The sequence below is a fragment of the Mastigoproctus giganteus genome, chromosome 10, assembly GCF_048544385.1.
Source record: "Mastigoproctus giganteus isolate SK-2022 chromosome 10, ASM4854438v1, whole genome shotgun sequence".
Lineage (NCBI taxonomy): Eukaryota > Metazoa > Arthropoda > Arachnida > Uropygi > Thelyphonidae > Mastigoproctus > Mastigoproctus giganteus.
Genome location: NC_143584.1, coordinates 82,736,581 through 82,759,393, shown reverse-complemented (window position 1 = coordinate 82,759,393; position 22,813 = coordinate 82,736,581). Strand labels below are relative to the sequence as shown.

The window sequence follows — 22,813 nt, the reverse complement described above, 5'->3', positions numbered from 1 at the left end:
TCTTTTGTGACTACATCATAGTATCCAATCAAATTGGTCAGGCAAGACTTCCCCTTAACAAAACCATGCTGTGTCCGAGCTATAACTGAAGTCTTGTCTAGATGATCCTGCAGTGCTTCTTTAACCAGTGCCTCCATTAATTTTCCGGGAACAGAAGTTAATCTCACAGGTCTATAATTACTTGTGTCAGCCTTTGATCCTCCTTTGCAAATTGGGGTCACACTTGCACATCTCCAGTCCATGGGTACCTCCCCTGAGTCCAAGGAAGCTCTCATAATTATGGCTAACGGTTTGCTTACTTCCTTTGCTGCTCCTTTAATATAACTGGATAGATCCCGTCCACCCCAGGTGCCTTTCTTGTGTTTATCTTCAACAATTTCTCCTCCACTTTACTCTCAGTTATTACAAGATTCTCTAGCTTACTGCCAGAGTTGAATACACCTCTGGCATTCCCCTCGCTGAATAACTCCTCATGTGTGAATGTTGATGCAAAATATTAATTTAGTTTTGTTAGCTACCTGAGGAGGGAGAGGAGACTGGTCTCTGCTTCCCCCATACTTTGCCTGGTGGGGCTCTTCCCCATCCTTGTACCGGTTTCCGCCCAGTCTTCAGTCTCCCCACACTCTAACTAAACCGACTGAGCATGCCCCTAACAATGGCACCAAATGCTAATCAAAGCCTAAATTCAGCTGCTTTCTCGTAAACTTCTTTTGGCTTTTCCAAATTGTTCAACCCCCCTTTTTTTATGTATATAGAACTTGCTACTAAAATCCTCAGAAATTAGGTGGCGGGTCCTGCCAGAGTACTTAAATAATCTACTGGGTGCCTGACCTGCCTCCTTGTAGGAAAGTGTGGGCAACAGTGGGTCCCACTGGGAGTCCTAAAGGCTTAATGGTTAGAGAAACAACAGAACATAACACTTCACAACAAGCCACTCCCCACACGCTTTTTAAATCTCGGGCCACCACAGAGTTCTGCGTCACATAAACAGAGTACACAACATGGAGATGGGGGGAACCCCTGGTGCCGTCAGATAATTAACCCACTTTACACTTGGACTATTTCTAATGTCATGTTTCTTCCAAAACATTCAGATACTCCAATTGCTTCTCTAACTATCAGTTGGCCCATTGCCCTTCTGTCAGTATTGGGAAAGGTATTTGAAAGGCTTCTGGTCCAGAGGATTCTTCCTATTTATCATGAAAAAGTACTTTTATTCCGGTTTTAATTTAGTTTTAAAAAGACAACAGCACAATATGTCCATACATTCCTCATAAAAAAAAAAAAGGACAGAGCAATCAAGCCAACTACATGATAGTAATTCCTGTTGATCTCCTGGTGGCCCAGTGTTATCAGTCGCTTCTGGGAGTAAAAGTGCTCTTGGGAAATGTATAAAGATGTCACCAGTTATTTCACTAACAGGAAGCTCGCCATCAAGGCATAATACCAGCAAGAAGGGAGGATTATGATAAAAGGATGCACCCAGGTTCTGTTCTTGGCCCAGTGACTTTGTCCTTGACACATGGCTTGAGAAATATTTTCTACATACTACTATGTTATCTTATGCTGAAGACTCTCAGACTTTTAGGAAGGATGTAGAGTTGCTTGAGCGAGTACAGAGAGGGCAAAAAGATTGGTGAGGAATGAACAGGTCCTCTTACCAAGAAAGGCTTATGTTCTGCAAATGCAGTGTCTAGACAAAATTGCAGTGTCTAGGAATTCTGATGGGATTCTTCTGCTTGCTCAGATTACGAACCCGAGGGGGCATAAATTCAAATTGAGGAAAGACAGTTGTAGAATAGATGTGTGGAAATTTGCCTTTAGCCAGCGGGTGGTTGATTTCTGGAACAAACTTCCGTCTGTCATTGTTGAAGTTGATAGCTTAAATAAATTCAAGGAGGAACTGGACAAACAAAAGTTTGTCCAGTTCCTCCTTGAGGGGAATGGATGTGGGAATTTTTTTTTTTTTTTTTTTTTGCCTAATGCTACATAAACTCATATGCTTGCTTTCTTGCATCTCATGCCTCTACTACTACTACTACTACCTGGTGATTCTTGTTGAAGGGCACTCAAGAGCAACCCTTCAGCAGGAAGTAAACAAAAGCTGGAAACATGGAGATCCACATGCATTAACTCTCAGGCTGAACCATAAAGTGTGCAACACTGATGCTCAAGAGATGGTTGAATGTAAGCAGGTCAGTGACCATTAGATGTCATGGTAAATCCATCAGTAATAAGAGAACTGTTAAGTAGCTAAGTGTGGTACTTGATGGTCATCTATCATTCCTGCCACATAGAAAATAAAGACCAAGAAATTTATTGCTATGATTCCTTGGGAAAGGTTTTGTTTGGTTGTGTTTAAGGTCATAGGGGAAGGACTCTGCAGTTACTTCATAAAGGCAGTATCCATACCAATTTTACATAATGAAGTTCCAGCATGGTTCCACCAGATAAACATTTTTACACAGGAAACACTCGGAGCAAATGCAGCACCTTATCTTACTATAGTTGTCCTGTGCCTATAGAACCACATCTATTGTAGCCCTTCAAGTTTTACTGGGAACCCTTCCTTTAGATATACATTTGTGTACTGTAGCCTCTCCTATGCAGCAAAGAAAAATATCCCCGCTGAAACCCTTGTAGTGATTTCAAACCTAGACATGGACGTCAAAAGAGAAAAGAAAAGAATTAAAGAATTTGAGGTGAATTGGAATGCATTTAGTAAAACAGGTGGGAGGAAAGTGAAACTGGAAACATTCCAAGGAGGTTCATTCCTGAAGTGAATTTTTTCTCAAAAGTCCAAGTTAATTTGTTCACCCCTAACTTTGGCATTTGGGATCATCCTTTCTATATCTGCAGTAAGGAGAAAGACTGGAATCATGTTCTGTATCACTATTCTGTTTACGTGTGGATCTCAGAAATGAATTAACTTTCCAGATTAGTGCATTCAACAATTCCACTAGAAAGAACTTGTCAACAGCAGAAAAGATTTACAATTTTTACTCAAATACTGTCTGTCTTTGAAGGAAAAACAGTACATTAGGGCAACAATATGGGCGTGAAGACATGGACTTCTGGAGCTGCTGCAAGCAGATAAGTTGTTTTTTTTTATCATAAGTTTTATTATAATTTTTATTAGTGAATGTATTAATTTGTGTTTACAAATAGATTAAATTGGTTTAGTAGAGTTCATTAGCTTATTTTTTAAATTTGGCTGTAAGTTACAACTTTTGTGAGTTAAACCTCTCTACTCATACTGCTATCGTATCAGTATTTTGGTGGGAATGTCGTAGCACAACTAGTGGCACAGAAGAATAGTAGGGTATTAATTGTAATAATTAAGTATTTTGAAGGTTTTAATCACTTTTTGGGCATATATCTTTCGTATTTATCTAAGGTTATAACTGATTGTTACGGTATAGTGTAACTTGATAGCACATATCTCGAAGTTGATAGCTAAGGCCTAACGTAAAACTATATAGCAGAATATGTATTACTGTATTAGCTTAGATTAGTATTGTATAGTGAAGTATAGTGTAGTGTAATCAATTTAATTTATTGACCTTATTAATTTTCATTGTTATTATAACTACTTAGATTTTACAATTGTAACGTTATAACTTAATACATATAACTTAATAGGAGATACGAAATTCATATAACGTTAACTCGGTAGGAGGTAAAATGTGATATGGAAATATATATATGAGGGGTTTCCGAAAAGTAAGGTAACATTTTTTTTCTCTCTCTCAAGGATGTTTAATAATATCAAGTTGAAATTACACACCAAGAAATAAGTGAACATGCCCTACTTCTTCACAAAATCTCCAGTTTTATTGATGCACTTGTCCCAATGATGGATCAGTTTATCAATACCGAAGAAGTCCGTGCCCATATACAAGTAACCAACATCGCACCACCTGATGAACCACCACATGCTTTCCTGAAAGGTGTTTTTTCAGAAGGCCGAACAAATGGAAGTCTGAATGCACTAAGTCTGGGCTGTAGGGGGGGGGATGTGACGTGTGTGTGTGGACGGACGTGTTTTTGTAAGGGGCGGCTCCTAGAACGTGAGTTCATCTCCGCCTTGTATTTCTGTGAAGGACAGTACCACTATAAGAGGGCCAGAAATGTGAGTAGCATAGGTTTGTGTGTATTATGTGTATGTTCTGGCCACTTGGCCACCCAGAAGCATCAATCACCTGGACAGATGATTCTGGATACTGATACTCCATTGGACCAGTCCCAATGGAGCACATACTGTCTTGATACGAGATTCTGACCCACCTGATATTGCCAAAGGTGGGCCAGATTTCTCTGGGGGGGGGCCCACTCCAGAGAGGGAAAAAATTTTTTAAAAATGTGACAGTTTCCTAACGATTATGGTGCAACCACTCACAAGTGGTGTGGGCAGTATTGTCGTGCAACAAAATCGTGTCGTTTGTCAGGAGTCCTGCTGGTCGTTTGCATCGAATGTTGGCTTTCAGTTTGCCAATGTTGCACAGTAAAGCTGTGCATTGATTTTGTTCCTCCCTCCCTTCGACAATAAATTCACCAACAAGAATGCCTTGACAATCCCAGAACTCTGTGGCCAGGTCATGGAGTCTTATTTGCTCTCCAGGGTAAAATAATGAACCCACATTTTCTCTGCTGTGACTATGCGAGTGGGAAAATCCTCTCCTTTGTTGCTGTATCACAACAGTTTCTCCAGACACATTCCTGCGTTTTGCTTTGTCCTCCTCTGGCAATTGTCAGGGAACCCAGCATCAGCAGCACACCTTTTGAAAACCAAGGACATGGTGAACAGTCTACTTACTCATGTTCACTATTTGTGCAGTTTCACTCACTTGTTTCCAAAAACAATGCCCTTAATGCGCAAAATGTTGTCTTCTCTCTTGCTCAATGAAGGCCTGCCCACCCCATGTCATTCTTCAATGTCAACATGGCTTGCTTTAAATTCATTGCACCCAAAAAAAAAAAACCTGCTTCTTTGTTATTACCTTTTTGCCATACACAGCAACCAGTTCACGGTGAATGTCACTTGGTTGAAGACCCTTTTGCTTGCAAAAAGAAAATAACTTCACGAACACCTGTTTTGAACCACACTCGCCATTTTGCAACTTATATGGTTGCCACCATTTTGCAACTTATATGGTTGCCACCATTTTGCAACTGGAATCTGCTGTGAGGCGACAGTACTACAACACTGTTCTGGTGATCTTTTTGAACGTTATTTTGAACAGGTCTATCTGTCCATTGCGTTTCATCTCATTCCCTTTCACCATTATTAAGAAAAAAATGTGTTACCTTACTTTCGGAACCCGTTCGTATATAGTTTTATTAGTGCATTAAGATATGTTTAGTGTAATATTTTTGATCTTTGTGGAGCTACCAGGAACAGTACATGATATTACCAAGGGAAGATATCTTTGTGTGTGTGCTCGACGTAAGGAATATGAAGTTAGGCACCAACTCGGTATCGTTATGGGTCTTTATGAGAGCTTGAAGAACAGGGTAGATGCCCTTGAAGGACTTAAATTGGGGGACCCATCAAGCTCCCAGCTGCCCACATCAATGCTAGAGCTTGCACTTGATCATCAGGCAGCACAGTGGCAATCCTGAGGCATAATGCGCTGGTCCCACAGGAGCTAGTTATTGTTGGTGACTTTATTGTCAGGGAAACAATAGAGTCACCGACTCTATTGTGTCCCTGACTCGTTTTGTGCGGTATTTAGAATAAATCTTCTCCTCTTCTTCCTCCCCCAGAATGCAGTACAGCTTCCAGAGAAACAGATCCATGTTGGATTTTCCATTAGAATGGAAACAGCTATCTGAGATGCTTGAGATAGTCTAATTAAAAGATCTATATATTCTCTCTCTCTCTCTCTCTCTCTCTCTCTCTCTCTCTCTCTCTCTCTCTCTCTCTCTCTCTCACTCAGAGGTTACCTCTATGTTTTTATTTAAAACTTTTATGCTGTTGGTTTTTCTAAGTTATGAAGACTTGAAGAACAGGGTAGATGACCTCAAAGTACTTAAATTGGAGGAACCATCAAGCTCTCAGCTGTCCACATCAATGCCAGAGTTTGCATTTGATCATCAGGCAACACAGCAGCAACCTTCAGAATAGAATGTGCTGGTCCCACAGGAGCTAGTTATTGTCGGCAACTCTGTTGTCAGGGAGGCAGGAAATATATTCTGGAATAGGACAAGGGTATGTCTGCCAGAGGCAAAAGTTGATGACATTGTAGAGCGGATATCATCTTTTAAGGGCACAAAGGGTGATATTGTTGTACACATTGGCACTGAAATTAAGAATAGGAGATCTGCTCACTTACAAGTACAGGTCAGTGTTAAAAAAAATTCACGAGTTAGGGTTAAATGTGAATGTGTCTGCAATTCTGCCCAGACACAATAGGAGGGAATATATGATGAGAGCCTTGTCAGTCAGTATGGCCGTGGAGAGTTGTGCCAGGCTTGCGGGGGTAGAATTTTTCTCAGCGTGGTCTGTGCTTTTTAACAGGAGAGATTGTTTTTACAGGGATGAGATACACTTAAAAATAGAAATGGTGCAAGAATATTTTCTGATTTTATCGAGGTAGCATTAGGAGGGTCATAAAACTGCTAGCTTGGGGAGAATTCGCAGACTAATAGATTAATGGTAGCCACAGGCAGAGGTGAAAGTGATTCTTGCACTGCCTCTATTGGAATGAGCAACAGCCTGGAAAACGAGGTACTTGGGATTTCAAGGGCTCCTGGGAGTCATCATAGAACAAGTAAACACATGGGTTGTGTTACAGTAACAATGAGTAAGAATTGGTCCATGTATACTTGCATGTACACCAGTGCTAGCAGTATAGTAAATAAATTTGATGAATTTGAGGTACCGATAACATCAAAGGCTGATGTTGTTGGGATATCAGAGACATGGTGTCACACAGAGATAAGGAATGCAGAATTGGAATTTGGGGAGTACAATGAGTAAAGAAAGGATAGAAGGGGAGGAGGGGTGATGCTTTTAGTTATGAAACACATAGAATCTGATTGACTGTGCATCTAGTTGACATGGGAGGACAGTTTTGTGTTGAGACAGTGTGGTGTGACATGAGCACTGGGAAAACCAATTTGGTTTTCCCAGTATTGGCTGCAGGTTTGTGACAAAACCTACATCCAATACTGGGTTTGTGATGTAGGTTACAGTATTAGATGTAGGTTTGAACAAAATTGAGCCAGAATCCTTTGCAAATGAGAGGTACACATGTTTCTGTCCCTCCAAACACCTAGAACACTAGTGGTAACAGGTGGGCATATGACTCACAAACCGAAGTATCGGTTGTGACGTCACAGTGAATTTTTGTGAATAATATTAGCATTATGTGGCATTGCATTGTGGGGTTAAATATGTATTAATTGGGAAGGTTTATTTTGGAGTGTTCGTGTTGAGTAGGGCCACTGCTGCCCACCCCGCATCTGCATTGTAGACGTGGCATCTTGTGTGTGGGATGAAAAACTTTTTTTTTTTTTTTTCTGAAAGATAATTTCCATCTGTTGTTGACACCTGAAAATAAAAATCTGTATTCTCAAAGTTTTTTCCTTCCAAAGATCCATCTGTTCTTGAAAAGCTGAAAATTAAAACTGTTTCCTTAAAATTTTGTCAGTTTAATCTGTAATGTTGGTTTGCAAAATCTATTCCCAAATGAAATTAAGCAGTTGCTAAAAGGTTATTACCTGTTCTCGAAAAGCTGAAAATTAAACCAATGCGCTTCCTCGATGTCTTCTCTGGTTTATCTGCAATGATTGCAATTTTCTCAGGCCTCTGTATATACTTGATGTGTAAAATCTATTCCAAGGTAAGATTTAAAATTGAACACTTAAAAGGTTATTACCTGTTTTTGAAAAGTTGAAAATTAAACCTATGTGTTTCTTGAAGTGTTATCAAGTACAGGGAAATAGTGAGCCATACGTTCTGTTTTAGCATTAGCATTAGTAGAGGCATATGATACAAGAAAGCAAGCTTATGCAGCATCAGCCAAAAAAAAAAAAAAAAAAAACCCTTCCACTTCACCCTTCTGTTCGTTCGAAATACCTGTCCAGCTGAGCCTTAAATTTATTTAGGCTATCAACTTCCACAACAAGGGATGGAAGTCTGTTCCACCAACCAACTACCCGCTGGCTAAAGGCAAATTTCCGCACATCTATCCTACATCCGTCTTTCCTCCATTTGAATTTATACCCTCTCAGGTGATTATTCTGAGCAAGAGGCAGTATCCCATCTGCATTGAGCATGCTGAAACCATTCAACGCTTTATACACCTCTATCAGATCACCTCGCCGGTGCCTAGTCTCCAGACACTGTAATTTGCAAAACTTCAGCCTTCGTAAGAGCAACCCTTCATTCCATTCACTAACTTTGTTGCCCTTCTCTGTACTCGTTCCAGCAGCTCTACATCCTTCTCGAAATGAGTCCTCCAGACCTGTATACAGTACTCAAGGTGTGGTGTGACCATTGCTTTATACAAGGGAATAATCACCTCCCTATCCCTGCTAGAAAAATTCCTGTATATCATTGATAAGACACCATGAGCTACTCTTGCAGCCTGTCTGCACTGCTCAGAGAACTTCATATCTGCCTGCACAATTACCCCCAAGTCCTTTTCATTCACTACTACTGTCAGTGTAGTACCACAGAGTTGATACGTTGCTCTGGGGTTGCTGTTACCCATATGTAGTACTTTACATTTGTCAATGTTAAACTTCATTTGCCACCTCTCAGCTCTGCTCAGCCTTTCCAGATCCTGTTGCAGCAGCATAGCATCAGTAGCATCCTTAACAACCCTGCCAACCTTTGTATTGTCTACAAACTTGGACATTAAGCTTGATATACCATCATCAATATTATTTATAAATACAGAAAACAACAATGGACCCAACACTGAACCCTGAGGGACTCCACTAATAACATTAGTCCACGATGAGCAGTGTCCATTAATGATGAGACCATGATGAGAGCCTTGTCGATCAATTCAGCCCTGGAAAGATTGTGCAAGGCTCTAGGGGTAGAATTTTTTTCAGCCTGGACTGTACTTGTTAACAGGAGAGAGAGAGAGATTGCTTCTACAGGGATGGGATACACTTAAATAGAAAGGGTGCAAGAATATTTGCTGATGCTATCGAGGCAGTGTTAGGTGGGTCGGAAAACTGCTAGCTTGGGGGGGATACAAAGACTAATAGTTTAACAGTAACCGCAGGCAGAGGTGAAGGTGATTCTTGCACAACTTCTATTAGAATAAGAAGCGACCTGGAGCGAGGGGTGTTGGGGGTTTCAGGGACGGATGGCAGTCATCCTGGAATAGTTGGGTATATGGGATGTGTTAGGGTAATAAGGAATAGGCATAGGAGCATGTATGCTTGCATGTATACCAATGCTAGAAGTATAGTAAATAAATTTGATGAATTTGAAGTGTTGGTCAAGACATCAAAGGCGGATATTGTTGGGATAGCAGAGACGTGGTGTCACAAAGATATAAGGAATGCAGAACTGGAATTTGGGGAGTACAATGTGTACAGAAAGGATAGACAGGACAGAAAGGGAGGAGGTGTTATGCTGTTAATTAACAAAAACATAAAATCAAAAGAAGTGCATCCAGTTGATATAGATGGACAGTGCACTGTTGAGTCAGTTTGGTGTGACATAAGCACTGCAAAAGCAAAAATAAGAGTAGGAGTGTGTTATAGGCCTAATGACTCGAATGAGTACAATGAACAATTGTACAGAGAAATAGAGTGGGCCAGTAAATCAGAATGTCTTATAATGGGGGATTTTAACTTCCCAGATATTGACTGGAACTTGTGGGTTGGTCACTCACACACTAGTCAGACTTTTGTGGATTTATTGGATGATTGTTTTCTGCAGCAGCATGTTCGAGAGGCAACCAGAGAAAGTAATACTCTTGATCTGGTTATCAGCAGTGATCATTCGTGTATTAAGAATTTGCAGATAAAGGAACCACTAGGTGGCAGTGATCACAGTGTGCTGAAGTGGGATTTACTCAAAGAGGTAACTACCGTCAGGGGTAAAGGAAAGGGTTTTTGCTTCCGTAAAGGGGAGTACAGTGGTCTCAGACAGTTTTTAAATTCTGTACAGTGGGATCAACTGACGATGTTACAAACAGTAAATTCTAAGTGGGAAGCATTCAAGGAATTAATCGTGGAAGCTACTAGACTTTTCATACCGATGAAGAAATATTGTTCAAGGTTTAGGCCTAAATGGTTATCAAATGAACTAATGAGACTCGTAACAGAGAAGAAAAATGCATGGGATGCATATAAATTATCAGGCGACGCAGAAGCCTGTAGCAGATATAAGCTAGTCTGTAATCAGGTCACAAAGGAGGTTCGGCAGGCAAAGGCGGATTACGAGAAATCTTTGGCAAAAGATGCTAAGAAAAACAGCAAGGATTTCTTTACTTATATAAACTCTAAAAGGAAGGGGCTGAATATGATTGGTCCACTTGACATCGATGGTTCGACTGTTGATGATCCTGCTCAGATAGCAAACAAACTGAATGAGTATTTTGCATCTACATTCACACGTGAGGAATCATTACAGTTTGAAAATGGAAGAAGGTTATCAAATTGTAGCAGTGTGCTTAATGATTTTGTAATAACTGAGAACAAAGTGGAGGAGAAATTGTTGAAGTTAAACATAAGAAAGGCACCTGGGGCGGATGGGATCTATCCAGTTATATTAAAGGAGGCGGCAAAGCAACTAAGCAAACCCTTAGCCATAATTATGAGAGCATCCTTGGATTCAGGGGAGGTTCCCACGGACTGGAGATGTGCAAATGTATCCCCAATTCACAAAGGAGGTTCGAAGGGTGACACGAATAATTACAGACCAGTTAGTTTAACTTCTGTTCCGGGTAAAATAATGGAGTCACTGTTTAAAGATGCATTGCAGGATCATCTAGACAAGACTGCAGCAATAATTCAGACACAGCATGGGTTTGTTAAGGGAAAGTCTTGTCTGACAAATTTGATTGGTTATTATGATGTGGTCACAAAGGAACTGGATGCAAAAAATAATTTTGATATCATATACTTGGATTTCAGGAAAGCTTTTGACACTGTTGCGCATGGAAGACTACTGTACAAATTGGAGCAGAATGGTATTAAGGGTAAGTTGCTACAATGGATAAAAGGATGGTTAAGTGGGAGAAGACAGAGGGTGGTAATCAATGGGTGCTGCTCTTCGTGGACTAATGTTATTAGTGGAGTCCCACAGGGTTCGGTGTTGGGGCCACTGTTGTTTTGTATATTTATCAATGATATTGATGAAGGTATATCAGGCTTAATGTCGAAGTTTGCAGATGACACAAAGGTTGGCAGGGTTGTTAATGACAGTAATGGCAGTGTGCTACTGCAACAGGATCTAGATAATTTGGGCAGATGGGTTAAGAAGTGGCAACTGAAGTTTAACCTTGACAAATGCAAAGTACTGCATATGGGTAGAAGTAACCCCAGAGAAACGTACCAACTGTGTGGTACTACACTTAAGGTGGTAGAAAATGAAAAAGACCTGGGAGTAATTGTGCAGTCAGATATGAAGTTTTCTGAGCAATGTAGACAGGGTGCTAGGGCAGGTCATGGGGTTTTGTCAATGATATATAGGAATTTTGCTAGCAGGGAAAAGGAGGTGATTGTCCCTCTGTATAAGGCAATGGTCAGGCCACGCCTTGAGTACTGCGTACAGGTCTGGAGGCCTCATTTTAGGAAGGATGTAGATTTGCTTGAGCGTGTACAGAGAAGAGCAACACGATTGGTGAGGGGAATGAAGGGATCCTCTTACCAAGAGAGGCTTAAGTTCTGCAAATTGCAGTGGCTGGAGACTAGGCACCTGCGCGGTGATCTGATTGAGGTCTATAAGGCCTTGAATGGGTTGAGCACGCTGAATTCTGATGGGATCCTCCCACTTGTTCAGAATACGAACCTACGGGGACATAAGTTCAAATTAAGAAAGGATAGATGTAGAATAGATGTGCGGAAATTTGCCTTTAGCCAGCGGGTGGTTAATTGCTGGAACAAACTTCCATCTGTCGTTGTGGAAGTTGATAGGTTAAATAAATTTAAGGAGGAACTGGACAGGCGATTGGAGGGTATGGTGTGATTTTTTTTTTTTTTTTTTTTTTTTTTGGCTGATGCTGCATAAGCTCCTACACTGCTTTCTTGCATCAAGTGCCACTACTACTACTACTACTACTACTACTATTAAGCTTGATATACCATCATCAATATTATTTATAAATACAGAAAACAACAATGGACCCAACACTGAACCCTGAGGGACTCCACTAATAACATTAGTCCACGATGAGCAGTGTCCATTAATTACCACTCTGTCTTCTGCCACTCAACCATCCCTTTATCCATAGCAACAATTCGCCACCAATGCCACACTGCTCCAATTTGTGCAGCAGTCTTCCATGTGCAACAGTATCAAAAGCCTTTCTAAGATCCAAATATATGATATCAAAGTTATTCCCTGCACAATTCTTTTCTGACTACATCATAGTATCCAATCAAATTGGTCATGCAAGACCTTCCCTTAACAAAACCATGCTGTGTCTCAGCTATAACTGAATTCTTGTCAAGATGATCCTGCAGTGCTTCTTTGGCCAGTGCTTCCATTAATTTTCCTGGAACAGAAGTTAAACTCACAGGTCTATAATTACTTGTGTCAGCCTTTGATCCTCCTTTGTGAATTGGGGTTACATGTGCACATCTCCAGTCTGTGGGTACCTCCCTTGAGTCCAAGGAAGCTCTCATAATTATGGCTAATGGATTGCTTACTTCCTTTGCTGCTTCCTTTAATATAACTGGATAGATCCCATCCACCCCAGGTGCCTTTCTTGCATTTATTTTCAACAATTTCTCCTCCACTTTACTCTCAATTATTACAAGATCATCTAGCTCACTGCCAGTGTTTACTTCATCTATGGCATTCGCTTTCCTGAATAACTCCTCATGTGTGAATGTCAATGCAAAATATTGATTTAGTTTGTTAGTTACCTGAGCAGGATCATGAACAGTTGAACCATCGATATCAAGTGGACCAATCTGATTCATCCCCTTCCTTCTATAGTTTACATAAGTAAAGAACTCCTTGCTGTTTTTCTTTGCATCCCTTGCCAAAGATTTCTCGTAATCTGCCTTCGCCTGCCTAACCTCCTTTGTAACTTGGTTACAGATCAACTTATATCTATCATAGGCTTCTGTGTCACATGTTAATTTATATGTATCCCATGCATTTTTCTTCTCTGCCATATGTCTCATTAGTTCATCTGACATCCATTTTGGCCTGAACCTTGAACAATATTTCTTAGTTGGTATATAAAGCCTAGTAGCTTCCAAGATAAGTTCTGTGAATACTTCCCATTTTGAGTTTGCTGTTGGTAACATCATCAGTTGGTCCCACTGTATAGAATTTAAATACGGTCTCAGATCATCGTAGTCGACTTTACGAAAGCAATAACCCTTCCCTTTACCCCTGATGGTAGTTACCTCCTTGAGTAAATCGCACTTCAGCACACTGTGATCACTGCCGCCTAGTGGTTCCTGTATCTGCAGATTCTTAATGCATGAAGAATCACTACTGATAATCAAATCAAGAGTATTGCTCCCTCTAGTTGCTTCCCGAACATGCTGATTTAGAAAACATTCGTCCAATAAATCCACAAAAGCCTTGCTAATGTGTGAGTGACCAACCCACAAATTTCTGTCAATATTTGGGAAATTAAAATCCCCCATTATAAGACTCTCTGATTTACTGGCCCACTCTATTTCCCTGTAAGTTTTTCTTGTTGCTGTAGCAGTCGTGAAATTGTAGATTTTGGCACCTTTATTATCTCCGCTAGCTGACGATGACTGATGTTAGGAGGTTGACTTTTTATCTTGTCAAGAATAGCGAGTTTTTCTGAATGTGACAAATCTTTACGTGGCATCTTGACAGGGGTCTTAAATGTACTGAAAAAATGGGGAGGGGGAAACCAAAATCAGTGCACTGTTTGGTACAGTTTTTAATCTATTCTAACCCACAAGATGTATACATATGTACCGACTGTGATCGTAAACAACGGCAAGCAAAATTTCTTCAGAATTGAATTACCACAACACAGAACAAACGTAAAACAACCACTGTACAGCACGACTTCGCAATAACTGATTCCGCTGCTGCCCACATGATCTCTTTGTTACAAACCATCTAAATTAGTTTATTGTTCAATAAAAAAATTTTCTGTTTATACTCCGGCACGACAACCAAGTCAGTAGAGTTTACAATAAATCGCCAATTATCGTATTTAGTAGTCACGGGCCTGAACCCTGGTCCACTCAAAGAACGCGTGCGATGCACTCTCGCTCCTGACCACTGGGCTACGTCAGGCCTAATAAACTATATTTAGATGTTTGTGCCCGCCATCTAAATATAGTTTATTGTTCAATCAAGACCTTCATTGCCCCAATTAAGCAGCGAGTTGGCCCAAATAAGCGGAACAAATTCAGGCTAAATATTTGTTTTGTTTTGTTTCTGTTCTTCATAATTTGCCCCAAATAAGTGGCTGCCCCGATTAACCGGTGGCCCAATTAACCAGAATGCACTGTTTATCAAAAAAGTAGCTAAGATTTCCAAGCCATTTTTTAATTGTAAACAATTGAGCAAGGTTCTGATCTGTATTTGATAAAAACAATAAAACTTCTTGTTTGAGGCCAAAAAGACGTCGCAACACTTTACCACTGGGCAACCACCTCACTTTCGTATATAAAAGAAGCGTTTCATAAGTGGATCCCATTTCATTACAAAGTATAGTGAAAAGTCTGCTATTTAAGCTTCTACTTTCAATAAAGTTGGTCACACGTACTGCATCTTTCAAAACTTCGTGCAAATCAATTTGCATTTCCTTGGCTACTAATACTTCCCTATGTATAATGCAATGATTAAAAATGATATTTGGAGCAATTTCCTATACTTTGCCTTTTAAATCTTTATTTTCTTCTGTTAATGCAGTCATCAGTACAAATCGCAAAACCGTTGTTCCACGTTAGATTATTTGTTTGAAAGAAAATATTTATAACATCAAAAATCTTCTGGCCTGGTGTTCTTCCTTCCAAAGCTTTGGAAAATAGAAAATTCTCCAAAATATCTTCCTCATAGCAGTATCCAACATATACAATAATAAGAGTAAGTTTTGAAATATCTGTGGATTCATCCAATTGTATTGCAAAAATTGGACTTTCTCTCAGTCGATTTAATAAATTGAATTTTGTTGTCTGATGACTGTAAGACGCCTTGAAACTGTCTCTGGACAGAGGAATGGTTTTTAAATCATTGCTGTATTTTTCTTCATGCATTATTGAAATAATTTTTATTACAGCAAGGAGAATGTACTGAATTACGAAGCAGAATAAAACTTGCGTGCAGTGTTGCCATTTTAGCGGTTTTCCCGCTAGATTTAGCGGAATTGCTTCAGGTTTAGCGGATAAAAATATGATATAGCGGATAGCGGATTTTTTAGCGGGAAGAGTATAAATGTTTAGCATTTTATGTATTTTGGCAATGTAACATTTAAATTAAGAAATATTCATTTAAGAAATATTAAATTAATTGTTCAATTAATTATTTAATTAATAATAAAAATAATTCATAATTGAAATAGTAGGGATATCATATTTCATAGTTATTTTTTTATAAAGCGACGAATCGGTTTTATATTATTCTGGATTTCCCTGAGGAGAACCCCAACAATTTTACGTAGTTACGCTCGCGGTCAAACGACCTGATCATTGGGTCATAGCTTTAAATTGTTGGATCAAATCTAAAAATGTGGAAAAAATTCTAATGACGCCTTTTTTTGAAACCGCGAAGGAATGGCATTGGATAATTTTTCTTCGTCGTATTTGTTTGGCTTCAAAGAAATGCGATCCGAATTACCGACATCTCTTTCAACGTTTCTAATAACCACAGAGCAATAAGTAATAAGAGTAAGTAATAAGTAATAATTATTTCTAATAACCACAGTGTAATAATATCTTAGTATAGTCAGTCCTCGTATAGCACGATAGTTGTATTCCTAGAAACCCTCGTGCAATATAAACAACAGGCCCTATGGGAAAAATTGGGTTAGGTGCCGACCACCCAAGATTGAACACACATTTGTAACCAAAACATTACAAACACAATAAATAATCGTAATAAAATACTTACGTATTTCATTACGATTATTACGTATTTTTTTATTACGTAAAGGTCGTAATAAAATATTGCTAATGCTTTTGCTTCTATCGTAAGCAAACTTGTTTTTTGTTTGATTTTCTATCCAAAGAGATGACAGCCGTTCCATCTCTTCCAATTCTTGTCTTAATCTAATGGATTTTAATTACACTTTGAGTTGTTCCCGCTATGAAAGTTGTTTTTATTTTCTCCGCATTCTTTGTAATTCTCGGCGTTGCCTCATTTAGGTCTGTAGCACGTGCAATATCACATGGGCTTTCATTTCGCTCAAAGCGTTTCACGATTTCATATTTTTTTTCTCTCTCGATAGAGGTGGACTGGCCATAAGCCTTACCTTACGGGATGGCGGACAAAAACAAAACGAAATATACCCAAAATTTTCGGAAGGAATGGTTAGCTTTTCCACAATTGTAAAGAATGACATACGCATTAATTAAATGCGTTTGTCATTCTTTGCAATTAGCAGTATGTCATGCAACCCGCGAAACATTCCCTAGAAATCTAGAATTCATGATAGCTGAAACTTTTAATTGGTTTAGTAAATCCACCAGCCGACAAAATCAATTCAAATATTTATACAGTGCCATAAACGATGGTGCAGATCCGAAAAAGATAGTTCATTCGTGTCAAACAAGGTGGTTATCCATTGAAGTTGCTATAACAAGAATTTTAGAACAGTATATTGAATTAAAAGCCCATTTTGAAATAACTCGTTTGACTGACAAATGTTATACTGCAGAACTTCTTTATTCAATGTTCAAAGATGAAAGTAATTTAGTATATCTTTTATTTTAAAACCTATCTTATCTGAAGTACAAAGAGTAAACAAATCTTTTGAATCAAATACTGCCGATCCTACATTATTACTACATGATTTAAACATGCTATTGTCGATGATTGCCAATAAAATGTTTTTACCAAATACAGATATTGAAAGGATAGAAGAGGACATTAATAATTATTTAGACCCTAAGCCATATTTAGGTTACCAATTTGAAATAAAAATAAATGAATTAATAATGAATAAACTTATCACAACAACAGATGAAATGGCAATAAGAGAGAGATGCCGTAATTTCTTGATTGATTTGTATCAGCAATTAAAACAACGCCTTCCGGACAACATAAAAGAATTAGAAAAAATGTCATTAATCTCAGTTAACAATATATTAAAGCATTATAGATTTACTAAAGCAACAAAAAGAACCACTGATAAATTTATTACAAAATTTAAAATTGTCTGAAGTAGAAAAATAAAAAAATTGAGCAACTGTATATAAACATTACTCTCGTTACATGGGAAAACATCAACAATACAATGAAGTTTTGGTCAGAAGTTTCGAAATATCGAGATGCAAGCGGTGAAAATCCATTTAAAGAAATTAGCGAATTTGCATTGGGTATTTTAATTTTGCCATTATCCAATGCAGATGTGGAAAGAATATTCAGCAACTTAAATCTAGTAAAAAACAAAACACGCAACAGAATGAGTGTTGGCATGGTTAATGCAATCTTATCAGTAGGTACGGGCTCAAAATAGTTGGAAAGTGTTGTAGAAATTATGTTTTACCTGAAGAAGTGCTTCGCAAAATAGGTACACAAGAAGCATATGATGAGGAGGTATTGAATTTCGAAATTAATTTAGATTTTTAGATATTGATTTTATATTAAAAACAGAAAAATAAATAACTATTTATATATACTATTTGTTTGTTTGTTTTTATTCACTACAAAGTACAAACAAATGAAAATTTAAAAAATTTGGCGGGTCAAGTGCTAAAAATAGCGGATTTTGAGTATGCGGCTAGCGGGAAATATTATTAAGAGTTGGCAACGCTGCTTGCGTGCAACCAGAGCCGACTAAACATGGTAAGCCTGGTAAGCAGGGCATAGGGGCGCCGAAATACAAAATTTTTATTATAATAATATTTAATAAAATGATCTCAAGGGCACCAAATACATTTCTGTCTAGGGGCGCCAAAAACCCTAGCGGCATATTTACTGCTCCTGCACATTCGCACCTCTGACTTTTAGGCAATACAGTACAGGCAATTTGAGAATTTGTCCTGTAGGAAGCATGAATTAACAGGTAAAGGGATTACCGTAAGGGATTAATTGAGTAGAAGTATCAATACATACTGAGAAGTCGCACTAGTCAGCTGCTTTTTGTGTGTTCATAGCCAGTGAACAAATTAAAGTGCGGTGGGCAGTAGGGTTTATTCGTATCTGAGACTTAGTTCGAATAGCAAGGTCTCTACACCTACAGTATTGAACAAGTAATTTTAACAACAGGTTTTTAGCTTCTACAGATACTTCCATGGGCACTGTTCTTCGGAATTAGCCTCTATAATTCCCGCTCTCTCTCTTTCAAAACAGTCCAAACACATACCGCCACCAGCCAACATCCATTTACTGCCCGTCTTCAAACTCACAGGACCAACTTTTCATCTTCCTCATTTATTCATTCAACTGGCGTTTTCTGGAACAACCTTCCTTCATACGTATTTCCTGAAAATTACAGTCTTCAGAAGTTCAAGTCCAATGTCAACAAATATATTCTTACGTTTTCTCAACCTCCAACCCAAGCACGATACCAAGTACTATAGGTTCTAATACCTGTCGTGTTTGGAGTTGACATACTACAATGAGGTCACAAAGGAACTGGATGCAAAAAAAATTTTGATATCATATATTTGGATTTCAGGAAAGCTTTTGATACTGTTGCATATGGATAACTAATGTACCAGTTGGAGCACTATGGCATTGGAGGCAAATTGCTGCTATGGATAAAGGAATGGTTGAGTGGGAGAAGACACAGTGGTAATCAGTGGACACTGCTCTTCGTGGACTAATGTTATTAGTGGAGTCCCCCAGGGTTCATCGTTGGGTCCATTGTTGTTTTCTATATTCATTAATGATATTGATGATGGTGTATCAGGCTTAATGTCTAAGTTTGCAGATGATACGAAGGTCGGCAGGGTTGTTAATGACACAAATGACGGTACGCTGCTGCAACAGGTTCTAGAAAAGTTGAGCAGATGGGCTGAAAGGTGTAACTAATGTTTAACATTGACAAATGTAAAGTACTGCATATGGGAAGCTGTAACCCCAGAGTAATGTATCAACTGTTTGCTACTATGGTAGAGAGTGAAAAGTACCTGGAGGTAATTGTGCAGGCAGATATGAAGTTTTCTGAGCAGTGCAGACCTTCTGCAAGAAGTAGCTCATGGTGTCTTGTCAATGATATACAGGAATTTTTCTAGCAGGGATAAGGAGGTGATTATCCCCTTGTATAAGGCAATGATCAGGACACACCTTGAGTACTGTATACAAGTCTGGAGGTCTCATTTTAAGAAGGATGTAGAGAGCTGTTGCAACGAGTACAGAGAAGGGCAACAAGATTAGTGAATGGAACAAAGGGTTGCTCTTTTGAAGAAAGGCTTAAATTTAGCAAATTACAGTGTCTGGAGACTAGGCACCTGCGTGATGATGTGATTGAGGTGTATAAAGCATTGAATGGTTTGAACATGCTCAATGCTGATGGGATTCTTCCTTTTCCTCAGAATAATTTCCTGATAGGGTATAAATTCAAATTGAGGAAAGGCAGATGTAGGATAGATGTGCGGAAATTTGCCTTTACCCAGCGGTAATTGGTTGGTGGAACAGACTTCCATCCCTTGTTGTGGAAGTTGATAGCCTAAATAAATTTAATGCTCAGCTGGACAGGTATTTTGAACGAACGGAGTGGTGAAATGGGAGATTTTTTTTTTTTTTTTTTTTTGGCTGATGCTATATAAGCTTGCATCATGTGCCCTTGCTAATGCTCTCTCAAAGAGGATAGTGCACAATCTCAACTGCCATGGCTGAATCATGGTCAATGTACCTTCACAATGTAATTGCTGATCCTTGTATCCTTTTCTTTTCTCTAGGAAGTCTCTCACTTTTCTGCCTTTTTCTGAAATGGTTTCTATTTCTGTCTGGGAATGGAATGCTGTCTCCATTCCTCGGTAGGAATCATGACTTCATACTTGAGTATTTTATTTTTATTAAAAACAAAATACTCGAGTATAAATTTCTGGTTTCCAGGCTTCCTGGAAACCTGGGAAGCCTGGGAACCAGGAAGTCACATTCCAAGTAAACATTACTTCCTGGTTGCTGTTGGGTCAATCATACAACACAACGTGCACCTAACTGCATTACAATACACAACACAAATGATTGGCTTAGCAGAGTATTTCTTCTCTGCCGAAATGATGGCTCAGGAACTGCATAGACCAGGGGTGGGCAACTTTTTTCGTCAGCGGGTCGAATGAAATTTTCGTATCATGATGAGGGCCGAATGAAAATTTCGCATCATGATGTGGGCCGGAATAGATTGAACGATTTAATAAAAAAAATCAGAACCTAAAAAATGTTATATTACTTGAATTACCAAATTATTAATGTATTTTTAAAAAAAATATCTGAATGTCCAATTATCATTGAAAATGCGGCATTCGGCATCAATTTTTCTTTTTTTTTTAATTGGCTCATTTTATGGGCTATAAATTATATTAAATTAAAAATTGTAATAATTAGAAAAGGCATAAAACATAAAATATCTCGCACCAATATTATTTTTTTCAATAAGAAGTCAAACCCAAAGGAACTTTGTTCGATCGATGCTACAATAATAATTAGGAAATAACTCTTTGACGGTGCGTAGAATCACTTGGTTACTGTTGCAATGGCCGCAATTCCCGATTGAACCGAATTAAGCCGAACGTTTACGGCGAGTGTAGTCAGGTATGGATTTTCTATATTTATGCATTTACTGAGGGGGCCGGATTCAACATCGTCGCGGGCTGGCTGTTGCCCACCCCTGGCATAGACAAAGTTTCAGTTTCTCCCATGGCCGACCGGGCTAGCCGAGTGGGTAAAGTACCTGCCCGGCAACCCAAAGGTCGCGGGTTCGATTCCCGCCTCGGGCTTGGATCAAAGTACTGCAAAAACCTTGGGAGGTGCAATATGGCCACAGAAGCCGATGCGCCAACAACTACCAAATCAAAAAAAAAAAAAAAAGTTTCTCCCATTTTACCTCTAATGCTTAATTCAGTCCCACCTAAGAGTCCCTCTTTAAAACACAGCTCTCACTTTTCTGACCATTCTTTAAGCCTTTTTCAAGTCATTCTGGTGAAGTGCCACTTGGTACTGGCCATTAATCGCAACCCTCTGCCTCCTGTCCTGCAGCCATCCTGATCCAAGGATCAGGATGGCTGCATGACAGGAGGCAGAGGGTTTTTGTCTCGAAACTTGATGTCGGAAGAACCCGAGCTAATCTTAAGTTTCTGTATTGCATGTTGTTATAATTATTTTCATTCTGTTACACATGCTCTGTAATTGGCTGCTCTGTAGCGCATCTTCTGTTTTTATAAAATAAAATACACAGTAAATTCCCATTATAGGACTTTCGAAGGGACAAGTTCCAGAGAGCACTATAAGTGGGAACCCATGTTGATAGGATTGAATATGGATTAGAAAAGTTGAGCGCTAAAAGCAGAACAGATGTATTATTATGTTTTTAATAAAAATAAAATTACAGTATTTTGGGGTCCACAAATTTATTTTTAGGAACAAGTGGTCATTAGGTTACTAAAGTTTTTGAAACATTGGTGTATACCACGTGGTCTCCTAAAATGCCAAATCTGCTGCCGTAGCAGATTTGGCATTTTATTGGCTTGTCTCCCCACAGTATTTCTTAAAGCGGAACACATGTATTATTATGTTTTTAATAAAAATAAAATTACAGTATTTTGGGGTCCATAAATTTATTTTTAGGAAGAAGTGGTCATTAGGTTACTAAAGTTTGTGAAACATTGGTGTATACCATGTGGTCTCCTAAAATGCCAAATCTGCTGCCGTAGCAGATTTGGCATTTTAGGGGCTTGTCTCCCCCACAGTATTTCTTACTGTCATTCCAGAGTTAAAGAATGAAATGCTTTATGCTACTCTTAGCAATGCTTACTATTATGTAGGAATTATGGGCTGTAATTTAAAAAAAAATCAAGGCCACTTCTATTGATGCATAGATCTCCAACATCATGATATGAAATGATCACTGTTCAGATTCTATAACTTGATGAAGGTCTTCAAGGATTGCCTGGGTTTTTTTTTTTTTTTTTTTTAAATGTGTGTTTTTTATCTGGATATTTCTTTATTTGTTTTTATACAGATGTTTGATATTCAGACTCCTTTTAAATTACCTATGTTCCACAGTGCAACTCCATGTTGACTGCTGTTGTTTGGGAAACATTCCTTGGAACTTACAGCTCTGTTTTGCATTCAGCTCTTTGGACTAGTATCACTAATCAGATGGATGTAGAAATACTTTTAGTTAAAAAAAGTTTTATAAATTTTTATGCATATTTGCAATATACATAGTTTTCTTAATCTGAAAAAATTATGTATTTAAAGGAAATGCAAAAGCCAAAAATATTGTGTCAGAAGTAGATGTGGATGTTACAGCCATTGTTTCAAAGCTGAAGTGGTGAG

At 38.7% G+C, this 22,813-nt stretch overlaps 1 protein-coding gene across 1 annotated transcript in view; it reads left to right on the top strand.

Moving 5' to 3' along the window:
- Positions 1 to 22,813, top strand: part of LOC150079124 (uncharacterized) — a 243,579-nt gene that overhangs the window by 111,791 nt on the left and 108,975 nt on the right. The window contains exon 4 of the mRNA XM_090383381.1: positions 22,736 to 22,808. Within this exon, the coding sequence (XP_090239507.1) occupies positions 22,736 to 22,808 (73 nt within the window). The remainder of the gene's footprint in view (positions 1 to 22,735; positions 22,809 to 22,813) is intronic.